General features: G+C 41.4%; 1 protein-coding gene across 1 annotated transcript in view; it reads right to left on the reverse strand.

Moving 5' to 3' along the window:
- Positions 1-7,472: 7,472 nt before the first annotated feature.
- Positions 7,473-17,596, reverse strand: part of RNF32 (ring finger protein 32) — a 62,044-nt gene continuing 51,920 nt past the window's right edge. The window contains exons 8-9 of the mRNA XM_069729728.1: positions 11,856-12,023; positions 7,473-9,914 (exon numbers count right to left, since the gene is read on the reverse strand). Of these exons, the coding sequence (XP_069585829.1) occupies positions 9,693-9,914; positions 11,856-12,023 (390 nt within the window). The 3' untranslated portion in view covers positions 7,473-9,692. The remainder of the gene's footprint in view (positions 9,915-11,855; positions 12,024-17,596) is intronic.

Here is a 17,596-nt window from a genome sequence, read left to right on the forward strand (position 1 = left end):
AGTGTGATCTCTGATCACAATGCACGGACTGGCAGTGTCTCCTGATTCAAGCGTGACAGCTTCATGTATCTCTGAGGCTAAGATTGGTCCAGGAGATGTGCGGGCAGATAGCAGACCAATGATGGTGGACGTCTGAAAGACCCTAATCGTGTCTACATTTGTCATCTTGAAAAATGTCCTCTATAATTTAAAGTACACTCCATTATAATGAGCTCTCTACCAACGCTGGCACAAAACTAGGGCTCCAATTCATCAGTTTTCACCAGATTTCTTCTGCACAACTAGTTGAAGTGTCTCCTATATGTGTGTGTCAATCAATTGTGCCACAGTCCTGCGCCTTTTGATGGTTTTTAAGCCAGCTAGGTTTTTGAAAAATTGGCGGCACTTCGTGGGAGTGTGAGGGTAGCCTAGCAGAGGCAGCAGAGCTATCATTTACTACACAACAGTGGCAAATATGATGATGACCGGGACCGTTGTACATTTCGTGTGGCGGCACACACAAGCTGGGAGAGGCAAAAAATGCTTAATGAATTTGACGCGACTTGCTGTTCATCACATTGACCGGCGTACAAAACACCGTCCATTATTAATAGTGGCCGAAGAGTCTGATGTATGTGAATTCGCTACCATGAGCATCAGTAATTGTTCTACCAGAATTCATCTAAAACTCTTCTGCCTTTTATAAACCAAGACTGCAGCGTTTCCATTTTTCACTCCATGGCAGAATCACAATGCTGACCTCCATTTCAGATTTTCTGCATTTACCTTCACCCTTCGACTACAAGACAATCGTCAATGGGCTTCTATCTACAAGGTGCCGTAGGTTGGACAGAGTGGGCAACTGTGGCAGCTTAAGTGTAGCCAGTGGTCCGTGGTATCTTCCTGCTGTATATCCAAGATGGAGAATTCTTGGTAAATAAGATGTCAGAAATACTCCGATCTATTACTACAGAGATATACCAATGTACACTGATGCAGCATCTTATCATACCTCTGTACTCTCGTCTACGGCATTCCAGCTGTTGTGAAACCACAACACTCCAGCCACCCTTGATAAAGGCAGAGGTGTTGCAATTTCACAAAAGTTGAAGAGCCACATTTTGTGGACAACTAGTCTATGGCCTTTGTGTGAATACACAGGTCAATGCACATAGACTAGTACGTGAGCAATAAATTGTGATGTCATACCGCTACTAATCCTGAGAGCGCAGTTCAGCCTATAGTGGAAATAGCATGTCTTCATAACGTGGTCAACTATATAAATCCGTTTAAAGTCAATCAGCAGTTCCCTATCTGCCTGTTACATTTCAAGATATTATTTTTTACAGCAGATTTTCCATCATAGCTTCAGTTCATGTTGATTTAAAATGTTTGTCCACCCTTTAGTAGAAGCTTGCAATTAATGTCCTGTATGTTTACATGCACCTAACGTCTAGCTTCAACCATCTCGCTTACAGTGGGTATGGAAAGTATTCAGACCCCTTTAAATTTTTCACTCTTTGTTTCATTGTAGCCATTTGGTAAATTCAAAAAGGTTCTTTTTTTTCTCATTAATGTACACACTGCACCCCATCTTGACTGAAAAAAAAAACAGAAATGTAGTAATTTATGCAAATGTATTTAAAAAAATGAAATATCACATGTTCATAAGATTCAGACCCTTTGCTCAGTATTGAGTAGAAGCACCTTTTGAGCTTGTACAGCCATGAGTCTTCTTGGAAATGATGCAACAAGTTTTTCACACCTGGATTTGGGGATCCTCGGCCATTCTTCCTTGCAGATCCTCTCCAGTTCCATCAGGTTGGATTGTGAACGTTGGTGGACAGCCATTTTCAAGTCTCTCCAGAGATGCTCAATTGGGGTTAGGTCAGGGCTCTGGCTGGGCCAGTCAAGAATGGTCACAGTTGTTCTGAAACCACTGCTTTGTTATTTTAGCTGTGTGCTTAGGGTCATTGTCTTGTTGGAAGGTGAACCTTGGGCCAAGTCTGAGGTCCAGAGCACTCTGGAAGAGGTTTTCATCCAGGATATCTCTGTACTTGGCCGCATTCATGATTCCTTCAATGACATCCAGTTATCCTGTCCCTGCAGCTAAAAACACCTGCTGCCACCACCATGTTTCACTGTTGGGATTGTATTGGGCAGGTGATGAGCAGTGCCTGGTCCACACATACCGCTTAGAATTATCACCAAAAAGGTCTATCTTCGTCTCATCAGACCAGAGAATCTTATTTCTCATAGTCTGGGAGTCCGTCATGTGTTTTTTTTAGCAAACTCTATGCGGGCTTTCATATGTCTTGTACTAAGGAGAGGCTTCCGTTGGGCCACTCTGCTATAAAGGCCCGACTGATGGAGGGCTGTAGTAATAGTTAACTTTGTGGAACTTTATCCCATCTCCCTACTACATCTGTGGAGCTCAGCGACAATGATCTTGGAGTTCGTTTTTACTAGTGATGAGCGAGTATACTCGTTGCTTGGATTTTCCCGAGCATGCTCGGGTGGTCTCCTAGTATTTTGACATGCTCTGAGATTTTCATTGCCTTGGCTGCATGATTTGCAACTGCTAGACCGGCTGAATGCATATGGGAGATCCCTAACAAACAGGCAACCCCCACATGTATTCAGGCTGTCTAGCAGTCACAAATCATGCAGCTGCAGTGACGAAAACTAAATCTCCAAGCACGCCAAAGTATTCGGAGACTACCCGAGCAACGAGTATACTCGCTCATCACTATTCTTTACCTTACCAAGGCTCTTCTCCCACGATTGCTCAGTTTGGCTGGACACCTAGGTCTAGGAAGACTTCTGGTGGTCCAAAACTTCTTCCATTTAAGGATTATGGAGGCCACTGTGCTCTTAGGAACCTTGTGTACTGCAGAAATTCTGTTGTAACCTTGGCCAGATCTGTGCCTTGCCACAATTCTGTTTCTGAGCACATTGGCCAGTTCCTTTGACCTCATGATTCTCATTTGGTCTGACATGCACTTTGGGCTATGAGGTCTTATATAGACAGGTGTGCGCCTTTCCAAATCAAGTCCTATCAGTCTAATTAAACACAGCTGGACTCCAATGAAGGAGTAGAACCATCTCAAGGAAATGGACAGCATGTGACTTAAATATGAGTGTCTGAGCAAAGGGTCTGAATACTTATGACCATGTGATATTTCAGTTTTTTTTTCCTTTTTTATTCAATTTGCAAAGATTTCTGTTTTTTTTCAGTCAAGATGGGATGCAGAGTGTACATTAATGTGCAAAAAATGAACTTTTTTTAGTTCACCAAATGGCTGCAATGAAGCACAGTGAAAAATTTAAAGGGGTCTGAATAATTACCGTACCCACTGTATGTTTTAGCTTATAAGTTTCAAGTCCAAATCTTCTGTTTACCCAACTTCTCTTCTCCTTTATTGTTAATGGAGAATACACGAAGTATGAAATGTGAACAAGATCACTTCAGAACTTTTTTTAGTTGTGGTCTGTGCTTTTTCTTATTATTCTGTGTGTATTTTACTGGATTTTTTGTAAATGTTTATATGTTCAATAAACTTTTCTGTGTTTCCTAATTCTCTGGTTTATGAGGATTTTTTTTTTCTGTCCCTCCAAAAGAAAGGTTGAATCTGAACGATCGCTGGCTTAAAGATAACAAAGCAGTTAAGATTTTCTAATCTTCATGTTGGAAGGTTAACATATATATATATATATATATATATATATATATATATATATATATATATATATCTCTATCTACTAGATCTACTATATAATTGTCTAAGGGTCACTTCCGTCTGTCTGTCTTTGTCTGTCTGTTACGGATATTCATTGGTCGCGGCCTCTGTCTATCATGGAAAGCCAAGTCGCTGATTGGTCGCGGCAAAACAGCCACGACCAATCAGCGACGGGCACAGTCCGGAAGAAAATGGCCGCTCCTTACTACCCGCAGTCAGTGCCCGGCACCCGCATACTTCCCTCCAGTTACCGCTCACACAGGGTTAATGCCGGCGGTAACGGACCGCGTTATGTCGTGGGTAACTCGGTAACCGCTGCTATTAACCCTGTGTCCCCAACTTTTTACTATTGATGCTGTCTATGCGGCATCAATAGTAAAAAAATGTAATGTTAAAAAAAACCTGCTATACTCCCCCTCCGTTGTCCGACGATGCATCACAAAACCGCTAAGTCATCTGGGTAATTTCGCAATGCATCCTGGGAACGGAAGATGGCGGCAGCCGCGCGCATATCGCCGGAGCTTCGCTGGATCCCAGGGGTGAGTATGTAACTATTTTTTATTTTAATTATTTTTTTAACAGGGATATGGTGCCCACACTGCTGTATACGTGGGCTGTGTTAGATACCGAGTGGCTGCTATATACTACATACGCAGTGTTATATACTATGTGGGCTGTGTTCTATACTGCGTGGGCTGTGCTATATATTACGTGGCCACTGTTATATACTGCGTGGGCAGTGTTTTATACTACGTGACTGGGCAATATACTACGTGGCTGGGCAATATACTACGTGGCTCTGTGCTGTATACTACGTGACTGGGCAATATACTACCTCACTGGGCAATATACTACGTGGCTGGGCAATATACTACGTGACTGGGCAATATACTACGTGGCTGGGCAATATACTACGTGGCTGGGCAATATACTACGTGACTGGGCAATATACTTCGTAGCTGGGCAATATACTACGTGACTGGGCAATATACTTCGTAGCTGGGCAATATACTACGTGGCTGGGCAATATACTACGTGGCTGGGCAATATACTACGTGGCTGGGCAATATACTACGTGACTGGGCAATATACTACGTGGCTGGGCAATATACTACGTGGCTGGGCAATATACTACGTGACTGGGCAATATACTTCGTAGCTGGGCAATATACTACGTGACTGGGCAATATACTTCGTAGCTGGGCAATATACTACGTGGCTGGGCAATATACTACGTGGCTGGGCAATATACTACGTGGCTGGGCAATATACTACGTGACTGGGCAATATACTACGTGGCTGGGCAATATACTACATGACTGGGCAATATACTACGTGACTGGGCAATATACTATGTGGCTGGGCAATATACTACGTGACTGGGCAATATACTTCGTAGCTGGGCAATATACTACGTGGCTGGGCAATATACTACGTGGCTGGGCAATATACTACGTGGCTGGGCAATATACTACGTGGCTGGGCAATATACTACGTGGCTGGGCAATATACTACGTGGCTGGGCAATATACTACATAGCTGGGCAATATACTATGTGGCTGGGCAATATACTACGTATCTGGGCAATATACTGCGCAGGCTGTGCAATACACTACGTGGACGTGAATATTCTAGAATACCCGATGCATTAGAATTGGACCACCATCTAGTGTGTGTATGTAATATATATATATATATATATATATATATATATATATATATATATATATATATATATATATATATATATATTGATTGTGAGCCCTCGCGGGCAGGGTCTTCAAAGAGACAAATCCTCTACTGAGTAATGGCTCTACCATTTCACTCATCTATCATAATTCAGAGGTTGACCCACGAAAAAAAAAAACATGGATATGGGATTACAATGTCAATGTGTAGAAATGTGCTGTACAGCCACATAATAATTTTACAGCACCATTGATTCCCTGGTGCTGTACATGTGAAAAGAGGTTTAAATACAAAAAAATATGGTTACAATGAGAAGACTGGAACAGAGAGAGGGCCCGGTCTTTGCGTTCTTACAGTCTACGGAGTAATATGGAAGAGACAGTAGATTTAAGGGTTGCGGCAGCTCCACCGGTGGTGAGGTGGCAAGGCGTCACTGTAGGTGGTAAATTTTCTTGAATAGATGGGTTTTCAGGCTCTGTCTGAAAGTCCCAAATGTTATGGAAAATCTGATGTGTTGGGGCACAAAAATCCAGAGGATGGGGGATACTTGAGGAAGGTGTTGAAGCCGTTTGGGTGAGGAATGTATGGAAGAGAGAGGAAGGTCTTGAGAGGACCGGAGATTACACACGGGAAGAAGATATCAGAGGATTAGTTCAGAGATACACGAAGGCATATTATGGACGGCTTTGTAGGCCAATGTTTTAACTAGATACATTGGGGATTTGGGAGGCAATGAAGGGATTTGCAGATGGGAGCAGAGGAGTAGTTAGGAGAGAGGTGTATTAGTCGGGCAGTGGAGTTAAGGACAGACTGGAGAGATGCGAGAGTTAGCAGGGAGACCACAGAGAAGGATGTTGCAATTCTAGTATATTCAGAGTTGAGGAAGTGAATTTTAGAAATATTTTTCATTTTACGCTGGCAGGAAAGGTGATGAGAGTTTGGATGTGGGGTTTGAAGGACAGGACAGAGTCAATGGTTACTCCGAGGCAGCAGACTTCTTGTACAATGGAGAGCGTGATGTCATTTATTATGATAGAATGATTGGGTAGACGAGTTGCTTGGCATGGAGGAAAGATCATGAGTTTAGTTTTGTCCACATTGAGCTTTAGGAAGCATGAAGAGAAGGAGGAGATGGCTGATAGATACTCTGGGATTCAGGACAGCACAGAATTACTGTTCAAACGAAGTACAAGCGCTCTATGCTTCATGGTTGGGCCAATCGTTTATATGCACCTTCCTACCTGCTTGTTTTCCATCCATCTCCACCCTTCTCTGCCTCCATAAAGCCAGAGCTGTTGATCAAAGAAGAGAGGGAACATGAATGGTGGGGAGTTCTCAAAGGTTTGGCTCCGCCAAGAAGCACTGAGTGCCTGTACTTTGTCAGCACAGAATGACTGTTCAGAGTCCCTTTAACCTTTGACGTATGTATACGCTATGGCGATTTTGCACGTTAGAGGTTGTGCGCGCGCGATCGACGCTAATTGTCAGCAGATTCTAACAGCTGACACCCTGCACTCAGTCCAGGAGCTCCCTGCACTTTACCCCTCTAAATACTGCGATTGTGGCATTTGGCAGGCATGCAGAGAGAGGGAGCCCCTCTGCACTCTGAACGGCACCCCCACAGGGACCTGAGCGCTGCCATGGTAACACTGTCGTCAGATTGCAGAAAGTGAAAGTCCCATAGAGGGATTAAAAAAGTAAGTTAAAATTGTTAAAATACTTTTTTTTTTTTAAATAATAATAAAATAAAAAATATTGTACCCATAAATATTTTTATGAAAAAAAGACTAAACTAAAGTACATATTTGGTATTGCCGGAACAATCCGATGTACAAGATTGTGCCACCAGTTAATACCTTTAGTCAACGCCGCAAAAATGATGTTTTCATCATACTGCCCAACAAAAAGTGGAATAAAACGCATTCAAAAAGACAAATATAACTAAACATGATAGTGCTGAAAACGACATCTTGCCACACAAAAAACAAGCCACCATGCAGCTCAATCAGCAGAAAAATCAAAAAAGTTATAGCTCGCAGAATAAAGCAATGCAAAAAGTTTTCTGTTTTTATTGTGTAAAAGCACCAAAATATGAAACTATATAAATGTGCTATCGCTGTAATTGTACTGATTCAAAAAATAAAGCTGCCTTATCAATTTTACCACGAAAAATGGCATTAAAGCACCCCCCACCAAAAAAAAATCTTAAATTGTTGGTTTTTGTTCATTCTGCCTACCAAAAACTTTAATAGAAAGTGATCAAAAAATGTCATGTGCCCAAAGATGGTACCAATAAAAAACATTGATTCCTCCTACAAAAAAAACTCTCACATGACTGTTAGCTGCAATGTGCAAAAATTATAGCTATCAAAGTTTGGCGATGCAAAAATTTATTATTCCAAAAAAAAAGCATCTCTTAGTATGTGACAGCAGCCACACATAATCAAGATAAATCTGGTATCGCTGTAATCACACTAACCCGAAGCATAAAGTCGTCTAATCACTTATACTGCACAAAGAACGATGTAAAAAATAAATAAAACCAATTCTTCACCTACTGTTGATTTGTTCATTCTGCCTCCCAAAGATCACAGTATGGCTCTGTGTGAATCTCTAAAATACTTGATTCAGATGGAACCTCCGGCGGAAGATTCCCTATAATGAGGCAGATGGAGGTGGACGCCATCTGACCTGTGATCCGGCAGTGTCTGTCTTTTTAAGCGTGCATAAAAGTGCCATCAGCCCAATTTTGTGAACGTCTGAAAAGAAAGATAATGCTGAAAAGAGGCCAGACCGAGTCCAGAGTAACTCTGCTGCTCATTCTAATGAGTGGATCCGTTGGGGCTTTCATCTGAATCACATCACTAAGAGATTTAGATGAATCCCTAAAGTAACTGTTCAGCGTAGAGCGCCGGATAAATGTGATCCCAATCGCTAGGTAAAATGATCCTAACAAAAGCTTTAAATCAATCCACAAAAACAAAAGTCCCCAATCGGGTCCATCACCTATCAATTGAAATATAGGGGGCTTCCACATTACGGGTAGTGCAAAGGCTCTGAAAAAGCAAAATGGCCCCTCACCCACCAAAAGAAATCCAGCAAATTCTGCCCTCCCAAATCTAAATACCTCCCTGCCTTCTGAGCCTCACAGTGTGCCTAAACCACATTTAGCATCCACAATGATGTCTCCTTTGGGGGGGTTTCCACTGTTTAGGTACATCAGGGGCTCTCCAAACGCAACATGGCATCTGCTAATTATTCCAGTAAATTTTGCTTTCAAAAAGTCAAATGGCACTCCTTCCTTTCCAAGCCCTGCCATGTGCTCGAACAGTAGTTCCCCTCCACATTTATGGGGTATTGGCGTTCTCGGAGGAAATTGCATAACAAGTTGTTAAAATTTCTCCTGTTACCCTTGTTAAAATGCAAAATTTGGAGCTAAAAAAACAAAAAAAACAATGTGAACATACGCTTGAGATGAGGAAACCTCTTAGTTTGACACGGAGTGTTCTATCACGTTTTTAAACACAGGTTTTTTTGTTTTTTTTTCTTTTCCGTTGTTGCTTCTTCCCAACTGAAGTCAGTAGGGATAAAAAAAACTATTAAGAATAACATTAGGGTTTTTTTTTTAAAAAGCAGGTCTTAAGAAGTGTCCATTAGGCCTCATTCAGATGTCTGTATTTTTCCATGTATGCAAAATAGTAGTACACGTCGTCAGTGTTTTTGGTCAGTTTTCACAATCAGTGCAGTTTTCCACATATGGATAAATATATTACACAGCTTCTCCAGTCCATTGCAATGTTAATTATGGACCTATAGGCTTGTATTGGTAGTTTTCGTTTATGCTGCTGGTAAAAAAAAAAAAATCGAATGTCTCCAAGATGTTTTTCACTGTCCGCAAAAACAGACGTGAACAGCCCCATAGAGTGTAACGGATTGTAGCTGTGAAAAACACAGATGTTCGTGCACATGGATGTCTGAATGAGATCTTACCGGGGCTGTTCGAGGTAAGAAAATGGGGATCAGAGATGAGTTACAGCTGCCCATTGGCAGTATTTGATAGTATCTTCATGAGGGGGGAAATGTCTCATCCTGCACAACCCCTTTAACGTGTATGTGGGGGAGTTCATACCGTCCTATTCAGTTGTAAAAAGTGTAAAACAGATTTTCTGGTTTCTGCCACATGGGTTTTTTTCAAATTTTAAATTGATCAACACACCTGTCAATCTTCATTTCACCAACATATAAAAGAGGGAGAACATCCTGGTGCCACTGTCACGCAAAGTATCAGCAGGAGAACATTTTCTTTTGGTACGGAGAACGACACAAAGGGCAAACAAGACGTTCCCCCAAGGAAAACTCTTCAAATGCCTGAAGACAAGCATTGTGAAACACATGGGAGCAAGACAGAAGGACAGTCGGCCGGTTACTCGGGCCTCGGTGCTCTTCATTAATTGGAGACAGCGGCATAATACATATGGGACAGTCCACTATTTCCTGACGGACAGCCTAGATGAAAACACACACAGGGTATAACAAATACTCTTTCCCCCCTCCCCAATCATTGTACTTCAATAATGTCATTATTTTTCCTTAGTTTGGGTCCTAAATGTCAGCATGCCTTAAAGGGAACCAGTCACCATTAAAAGGCAGTCCATTCTGCAGGCACAATGCTATAGAGCAAGGAGAGCTGAGCAGGCTAATATATAATTTTGTGAAAAAAAGACTCAGTATAACCTGTGATTTGATCATTTAATCCTCTGCTCTTTCTGGGATTTTCAGTCCAGTGGGCAGTCCTATCAGAGATTGACCGCTTTCTACGTATGTATGTATACAGAAAGCTGTCGGTCACATAGGTCCGCCCACTGGACTGAAAATCCCAGAAAGAGCGTAGGATTAAATGATCAAATCACTTAAAGTGTGTTACATTGTTCAAGAAAGAGTCCTCCAGCCGTGCTCCGGATAAAATAGCAAGCTTTATTCCAACAAGTTTAAAGGGACTCTGTCACCTGAATTTGGAGGGAACAATCTTCAGCCATAGGGGCGGGGTTTTCGGGTGTTTGATTCACCTTTTCCTTACCCGCTGGCTGCATGCTGGCTGCAATATTGGATTGAAGTTCATTCTCTGTCCTCCGTAGTACATGCCTGCACAAGGCAATCTTGGTGAAACAGTGATTGGCAGAATTGTGAGTGGCCAATATGTGTCGCAGAGGGAGTCTGCGTGGTAAGTCTGATGCAATGTTGTTGTTCTGGGAACTGTAGTCCCTCAAGAGTGTGTATATGTATGGTGTAGTAAGGGAGACTTACTAGGCTAGTTGTGTGAGACGGGCGGGACAAACTAGTCACACACACTCCCATCCAGGGGAGTGGTTAAGGGTATATAATGTGACCAGGGTGTGGGTCACATGTTCCTGTGTGGTTCCAGTGTTTGGACCTGAGTGGTGAAGGTCCTGGAAGTATGTGTTGGAAGTCCTGGGAGTAGGAGTCCTGAAGAGCAGATGCTGATGTGTTGGATTTCCTGGGAGTAGGAGTCCTGAATAGAACACTGAACAACCTGTGTTGGATTTCCTGGGAGTAGGAGTCCTGAAGAGCACATGGTGGGGTTTTGGACTTGCTAGTGGCCTGGGGTGTTGGACGAGGTCCTGAATAGCACCTGGACAGGTTAAATGCCTGGGGTGTTGGACTGACGTCCTGAATAGTACCTGGACAGGTCATATGCCTGGGGTGTTGGACGAGGTCCTGAATAGCACCTGGACAGGTCACATGTGCGGTTCATGTGTTAAAGTCCTGGGAGTAGGAGTCTTGAAGAGGTCATGCTGGTGTGTTGGGAGGTTCTGGGAGTAGGACCGGATCCCTGAATAGTGCACAGTAAGACTTTGGTTCTGGATGGTCGGTGTTGGGGAAGCTACCGTCCTTCAGTGGGTCTGGACTGACTAAGGTATGCCGCCAGGCAAGTTGGTGATCCCTGTGAGGCAGCTTTCCCAGAAGAGTGGACTGACGAGGAGTCAGGTGGAGCAGGAGCTCCCGTCAGGTACTATACAGACTGTTGGTGCTTGTAATGTTCTATGAACTGTGTGGTCTCCCACGGTGACTGAACGGAGTGAGGTTCAGCGTATTTAGAGACCACAACCCAGTGTCATTTGTCTGTGAGACAAAGCCGTAAATGAAGTGTTTAAGATAAAGCTGCAAGTTAATATCACCAGTTGGTGCTTGTTGTGTTATGAAATGCAAATGTGAACTGTGCATAACCGAGTTTGACACTTTAATAAACGGTATAGACTGTGTTTAAGCGAAAAATCGTGCCTGACTACATTAATCCCGTGCCAAGCGAGTGTCCCCCAATACACTCAGTAAGAGCAATCTTACAATGTATATATGTATGTATATATATATATATAATATGCACACACACACTCGGACACACAAAGTATATAGGTATATAGGTCTCACCTGTAGCTGTATTTTTTCCCAGTACGCTTCATCGATTTCTCGTTGACACTTTTGTTCTAACTGCTGAAAAATATTGTGACTGAACGCAACAGCCTGATCGATCTCACGGAAGAGTCCCTCAATATCTGGGTTGCAGCATCTTACTAGTCGATCTGAGATTTCTGAGAACTAAGATGTAAAAATAAATAGTTATAAAACTAAAATATAATTTTATTAAACTCTTAAAATAATAAACAAGATACTTAAAACCCCCTAATTATAAATGTTGTCCTGTTTTGGGTCTGCAGTTCTTTAGCAGACAGTGGCCCCGATTTAACAGAAACTTGATGTAAAACTTCTTGAAATGTCGTCTTTACACCAGTCCTGGCCATTTCCACCAGCCTTTTGAAAAATGAGTTGGGCTTGTCCAAGACCACCCAACAAATTAGTAATTAATGCAATAGTAGCATAAATTCCGCCAGCAATGGTCACCAGCACCTATCTAGAGTAACATTTTTGGCGGAGGTGCACAGCAGTTGTAAGATGTGGTAAATATATTAAGAGAAGCACTCTTCTTGACGAATTTGGCGCATCTTATGCTAGCGTCTCCTTCATTAAGGCTGACATACAAAGGGCCGGTCTTAACGATGCTTAGAACTTGTATAAGAAAAACTGAGGTCTGAATGAGCCCTTAAATCACCACTCCAGAGTGTTTTTTTTATTTTATTTAAGCGCTGGAGTGATATCACTAATCCACATTCCCTGCCTTAGTAAAATACTGACCAGCTGCCATCTTTTGCTCATCCCGCCATCGCTCCATTCCCGTTCATCCGTCTTGTGACCACAGCTCCTTACTGACCAGAAGTCGCAGCTAAAGGTGACAAGTGCTCAATCTATGAGTTCATCGTTCTGGCTGTCACAGACTTGCATTGAGAAGTGACTTCTGGTTTACCCACCAAGAAAGTGAAGCGATCCGGCAGGTGACAACCAGCAGAAGGCGACCGGAGCGGTGCAGAGAACAGAAGAAGACGGCGGCTGGTAAGTAAATTGCTAGGGTCAGAGAACTTACATTAGTGATACTACTCCGGATGTGAAAAAAAACACTGGAGTGATGCTTTAAGCAATAATAGCATTTGTGGCACCAGGCACTAATGTTGGACAAAAGATCTGGCTTGTAATCCGCTTTATCATTCATCCCAAAGGTGATCGATGATGTTGAGGTCAATGCCTTATGGAACCCTCATTTCCTTCCATTCCAAACGCTTTACACCATGGCCGGCTGCTTCATGAAAAAAGTATAGGCTGGGCAATGGGTCACAACTGGCTCCAATGTGGCCATGTGTGGCACTCTATGGGAGCATCACTGTGGCTGGCACTCTAGGAGCACAGCTCTGTATGATGGCAGGCTCTCCACGAGTCCATGTGCCCACACGACACATACTGTGGCTTTATTTTTCCATTAGGGAAGAAGCTTTCACAGAAAGGGTCTGAACTTGTGCAAAAGCGAAAGTGACGAGCAGAAAGCATTGAGATTCTGACCACCATACATCATGTCTTCTGATCAACACAAAGGCCTAACTGCTCTTCAAACTCCTTCCACTACAAAGGGCTGACGATATAATCCGAGCAGACAACACATAAATCATTCCCACGTCCTTTGAAAGCAACGTCAATTATTACTTTTTCTGAATATACATTTTTCATCACGTAAAAAACATTTCCTTATAAGAAATTAATTAACCTGACATCCTGGTAGGAACTTCACAAAATATTTCAGCTTAAAAAGAGGCGAAACTTCAGCAAAGTCAAGATAGGAATGATAGAAACTTTCCATTAGCTGCAACGAGCAGTCATAGCGCTCAGAGAAGTGTTTGCTTAGCAGAGAATTGCAGCACTCATGACGGCTAGCAGCCCAAAGCTCTAGTATTGTCTCCCTATGAAGAAAGAAGACAGATCTGGACAGCTTTTATAAATGGACGTAGTAATGTAAACCAATTAAGCGGTCACGTACGCCTTTCATATCCAGCCTCTAATTTATCTCTGCTAAAAGTCCCTTTGTGACTGAAGCTAAACATATCCACAACCCTACACTTGTTGTGTATGTCATCCAGAAGAATGGGGAGAAAGGTGTGTCTGCTCACTGATTAACCACAACACACAGGTACGGGGGCAACACCGGCCTCTTTCTATAGGGCTAGAAATAGTCGGTGATGAAACATTATTTACATGTAAGATTCAATTTTATGTTATTGTCAATCAAAGATATCAATGCAGAACAGAGACGGTCAATTAAGGGGTCAGATAAAAATGGGGAACATGCTTATCCTAATAGTCCCTACAAATGGCTCAATAACCCGCTTTTGTAGGAACGCTCGCTCCTGACCAGCAGCCCCATCTAAACAATCCTACAAAAAGTGAGTAACAATCTCGTTTGGGGGGGGGGGTGCGAGGATTTTTAAAGGGAATCCGTCAGTAGGATCAACCCTCGTAAGCCATCTCTATGGGCATGTAGGTCATAGGAAGCAGAATAAAATACCTTAATATCTGCGATCTGATGTCATATTCCAGAGAAATCCATGTTTTTCTTAATATGTAAATTAGCAGTTAAGATCACCGAGAATCTACATCCAGAGCTTATTTTATATGAAATGAGGCGTTACCAGTGTGAGATATGTAGATCAGGAGAGCAGACTGTCAGCCATCATCTGACATTTCATTTGTAATAAGCTCTGGAGGCAGATTCTCGGGGAGATCTATGTCCGGCCCATAGATCTTAACCGCTCATTCAGGCAGGTTTCACACAGGCTGCAATATCCGGATCAAACACAGGTCTTGTGACCCCAAATCAACAGCCTCATATATCCCCTGTTGAGTCCAGGTCAGGAGACCACACAGACTGTAAATGTTGGACGTGTGATGGACACCTCATCAGTGTCCCAAATAACTACTCCATTAGTCTAAATGGGTGGCCCGATGCATGCTTAGTCAGTGTTCAACCACTTTCTTATATTCTGTGCTTGCTGCCAGCAAATAGAAACGTTCATTGTTTTCATTCAGAGTATGCTACAGTGTATCAGAGTGGGTAGGTGTAATTTTACAATATAATCATTATCATTTTCCTGACATTTCTGCTTTAATAAATACTCACAGCCCTTATGAAATAACCTCTTTCCTTAGAATTCTGCATTGTGCCATTCCTCTGCTATTTCTCCTGGAAATGTATGAACAACTTGACAACTGTGTGTGACTATCTTCTTTATCAATACAATGTGCCTTTATGGAGTCTGACACTGTTCGCACTGATCAGTGTTTGATTGTGTCGTGGCTCACCCTATTGAAAAGCAGAATGGTAACATATAGTAGTCCATTTCTTGGTATATTTCCAGGAAGAGATGATCTGCAAAGAGGAGTGGACCAAAACTCCTCCTGACATGTGCGCAAACCTCATCATCAACAACAAAAAACGTCTGACTGCTCTGCTTGCCAACAAGGGTTTTGCCACCAAGTATTAAGTCTTGTTTGCCAGAGGAATCAAATATTTCTTTCTCACTGAAATGCAAATACATTTATATAATTTACACAATGTGATTTTCTGGATTTTATTTTGATATTCCATCTCTCAATGTTAAAACTAACCTACCGTTAAAATTATAGACTGTTCATGTCTTTGTCAGTGGGCAAACTTACAAAATCAGCAAGGGATCAAATGCTTATTTCCCACACTGTATGTCCTTTTTTATGATCAGAAAAAAAAAAAAATATACTGTATATATACACATTTTATTGTTCGTAATCCAGAAACTCTCATTTGTGAAGGAATTAAGCCCAATTTCCTCCCCTGATAGGGCAATTCACCCTTTCAATGCCTAGAACTGATAAGAAGAGCAATCTCCCTGATGTATATTGTGAAAGTGTCAAGACAAACCTGACATAAGACTTAGTGGGGTCGGGAACCGAATCGTGTATATTTTCTCAAAGTCTGATCTTTAAATTTCTTGTGGAGCATCCAATATGCTGCCAAATATACTGAATACCATATGTAGTGTTGCAGTTAATAACATCTTTTGATATCATAGGTGAGTTTAAATTTTTGTTACGTAAAAAAAAACGAAGTCTTGGTCAAATATTTGCATAAACCGCATTTTGGGTGTCCACATCGAAAATTTCCTTTACAGGATAACCATTTATCTTTTATTTTGTTATTGTCACTATTAAAAAGGCTTGGTTGTGAAAGAATATTTCCTAGGATAACTGCGCAACGAGCAGAAAAATTAACCCCCGAAGACCAGATCCGTGAATGGGTCTCATCCTGATACAGGACAGGTGAATTTTTTCATATAATTCTTTGCATGTTATAATAATGAGAACTGTAAAAGCGGTTGAATTAGAATATTCCTGTTTAGAATTACTGTTGTTACTATGATTACGGTCTAGTTTTCGATGTGACAATAGCTTGTGCTCTCGTCAATGGTTTTTTTTGTAATCCTCTGCAGTAAGTCTATTTTTGATTACCGTATGTTAAATTCCTATTGTCACTAGAACATGTTCGACAAGCCCTTACAAATTCACCGACTGTGAGAGTCTTGATAACATGCAGAGGATGGTGACTAGTGGCATGTAAAATGGAATTGCCACTAATCGGTTTTCTATATCTTTCAGCATCAACTTTCTTAGTGAGAGGATCCCCCTGAGAATAACATTCAGAAAGGGTGTGGTGTGTGTATGACTCTCAGCAATAAATTTTAAGTTGACATTATTGTCATTCAAAAAATTGGACGAAATCAGACTGCAAACAAGAAATATGGTCAGTAGAAAAAATAAACCAGAAATCGTCAATATATCTACTGTAGCAGATAATATTATTTTAAAAAAGATTACAAGAGATGGTGAAAGCCTAGAGCCGATAGGACAAAGTTTAATCTGTAAATAATAATAGTTATCAAATGAAAAAAAGGTTATTTAGTAGAAATGAAGTGACAGAGTGGTGATGGGAAAATACCTTTGGGAGAGCATGAAAAATTGGGCATACTGGATGTTCAAAAAATATTCTTGTTCAATTTTCTTACGAAATTCTTGTGCAAAACCTCTCTCAATTAATTTGGTCATAGGTTAATTTGCGATATGCTGATCAATCCAGCAGTAAATCTGTGACCAATTTATGATATTAAAGTCTCCTTTATTATACTGGGATTGTCTCGTAGTTGTTTAATAGCTATTTTCTGCTTATAGCCGATACAGAAAAATATTCTTTAAGATCTCTTTCCATTATGTGATGGAAATTATCCTCAGCAGGTAACCTTTCATGAATAGGGTAGAAACTAGGGTGAGGAATATTAAAGGAAGGCGGTTTATTCTGGATATTAACATCGGCGTCTCCATTCAGATCAGTCAGGAGGCTGAGCGAGCATTGTTCCTGAAAATGAGGATAAATTGCAGAATCAGATTCGCTATCAGATCGATTGAAAATAGTATCATTATTAGATGTATGATCACAAAAGTGTCGTTTTTACGGTCAACAACCTCATGAATTTAGTTAAATCCGTCAAATTGTTAAAAAAGATTAGCATCAGTTGAATGAATAAAATTAAGTCCTTGGGAAAGTACATTAATCTGGTCTGATGATGGATAAATGACTGTGAAAGAATCCAACAATTCTTGACCAGCATGGTAAATTATTTCTTTCTGCAGGTGTAATCGGAATGACTTTTTCTTATGTATTTTCCACTGGTTCTTCCATGTGATTTCCATACACGGGGTCACGT

This window comes from Ranitomeya imitator, chromosome 6 (assembly GCF_032444005.1).
Source record: "Ranitomeya imitator isolate aRanImi1 chromosome 6, aRanImi1.pri, whole genome shotgun sequence".
NCBI classification, from domain to species: domain Eukaryota; kingdom Metazoa; phylum Chordata; class Amphibia; order Anura; family Dendrobatidae; genus Ranitomeya; species Ranitomeya imitator.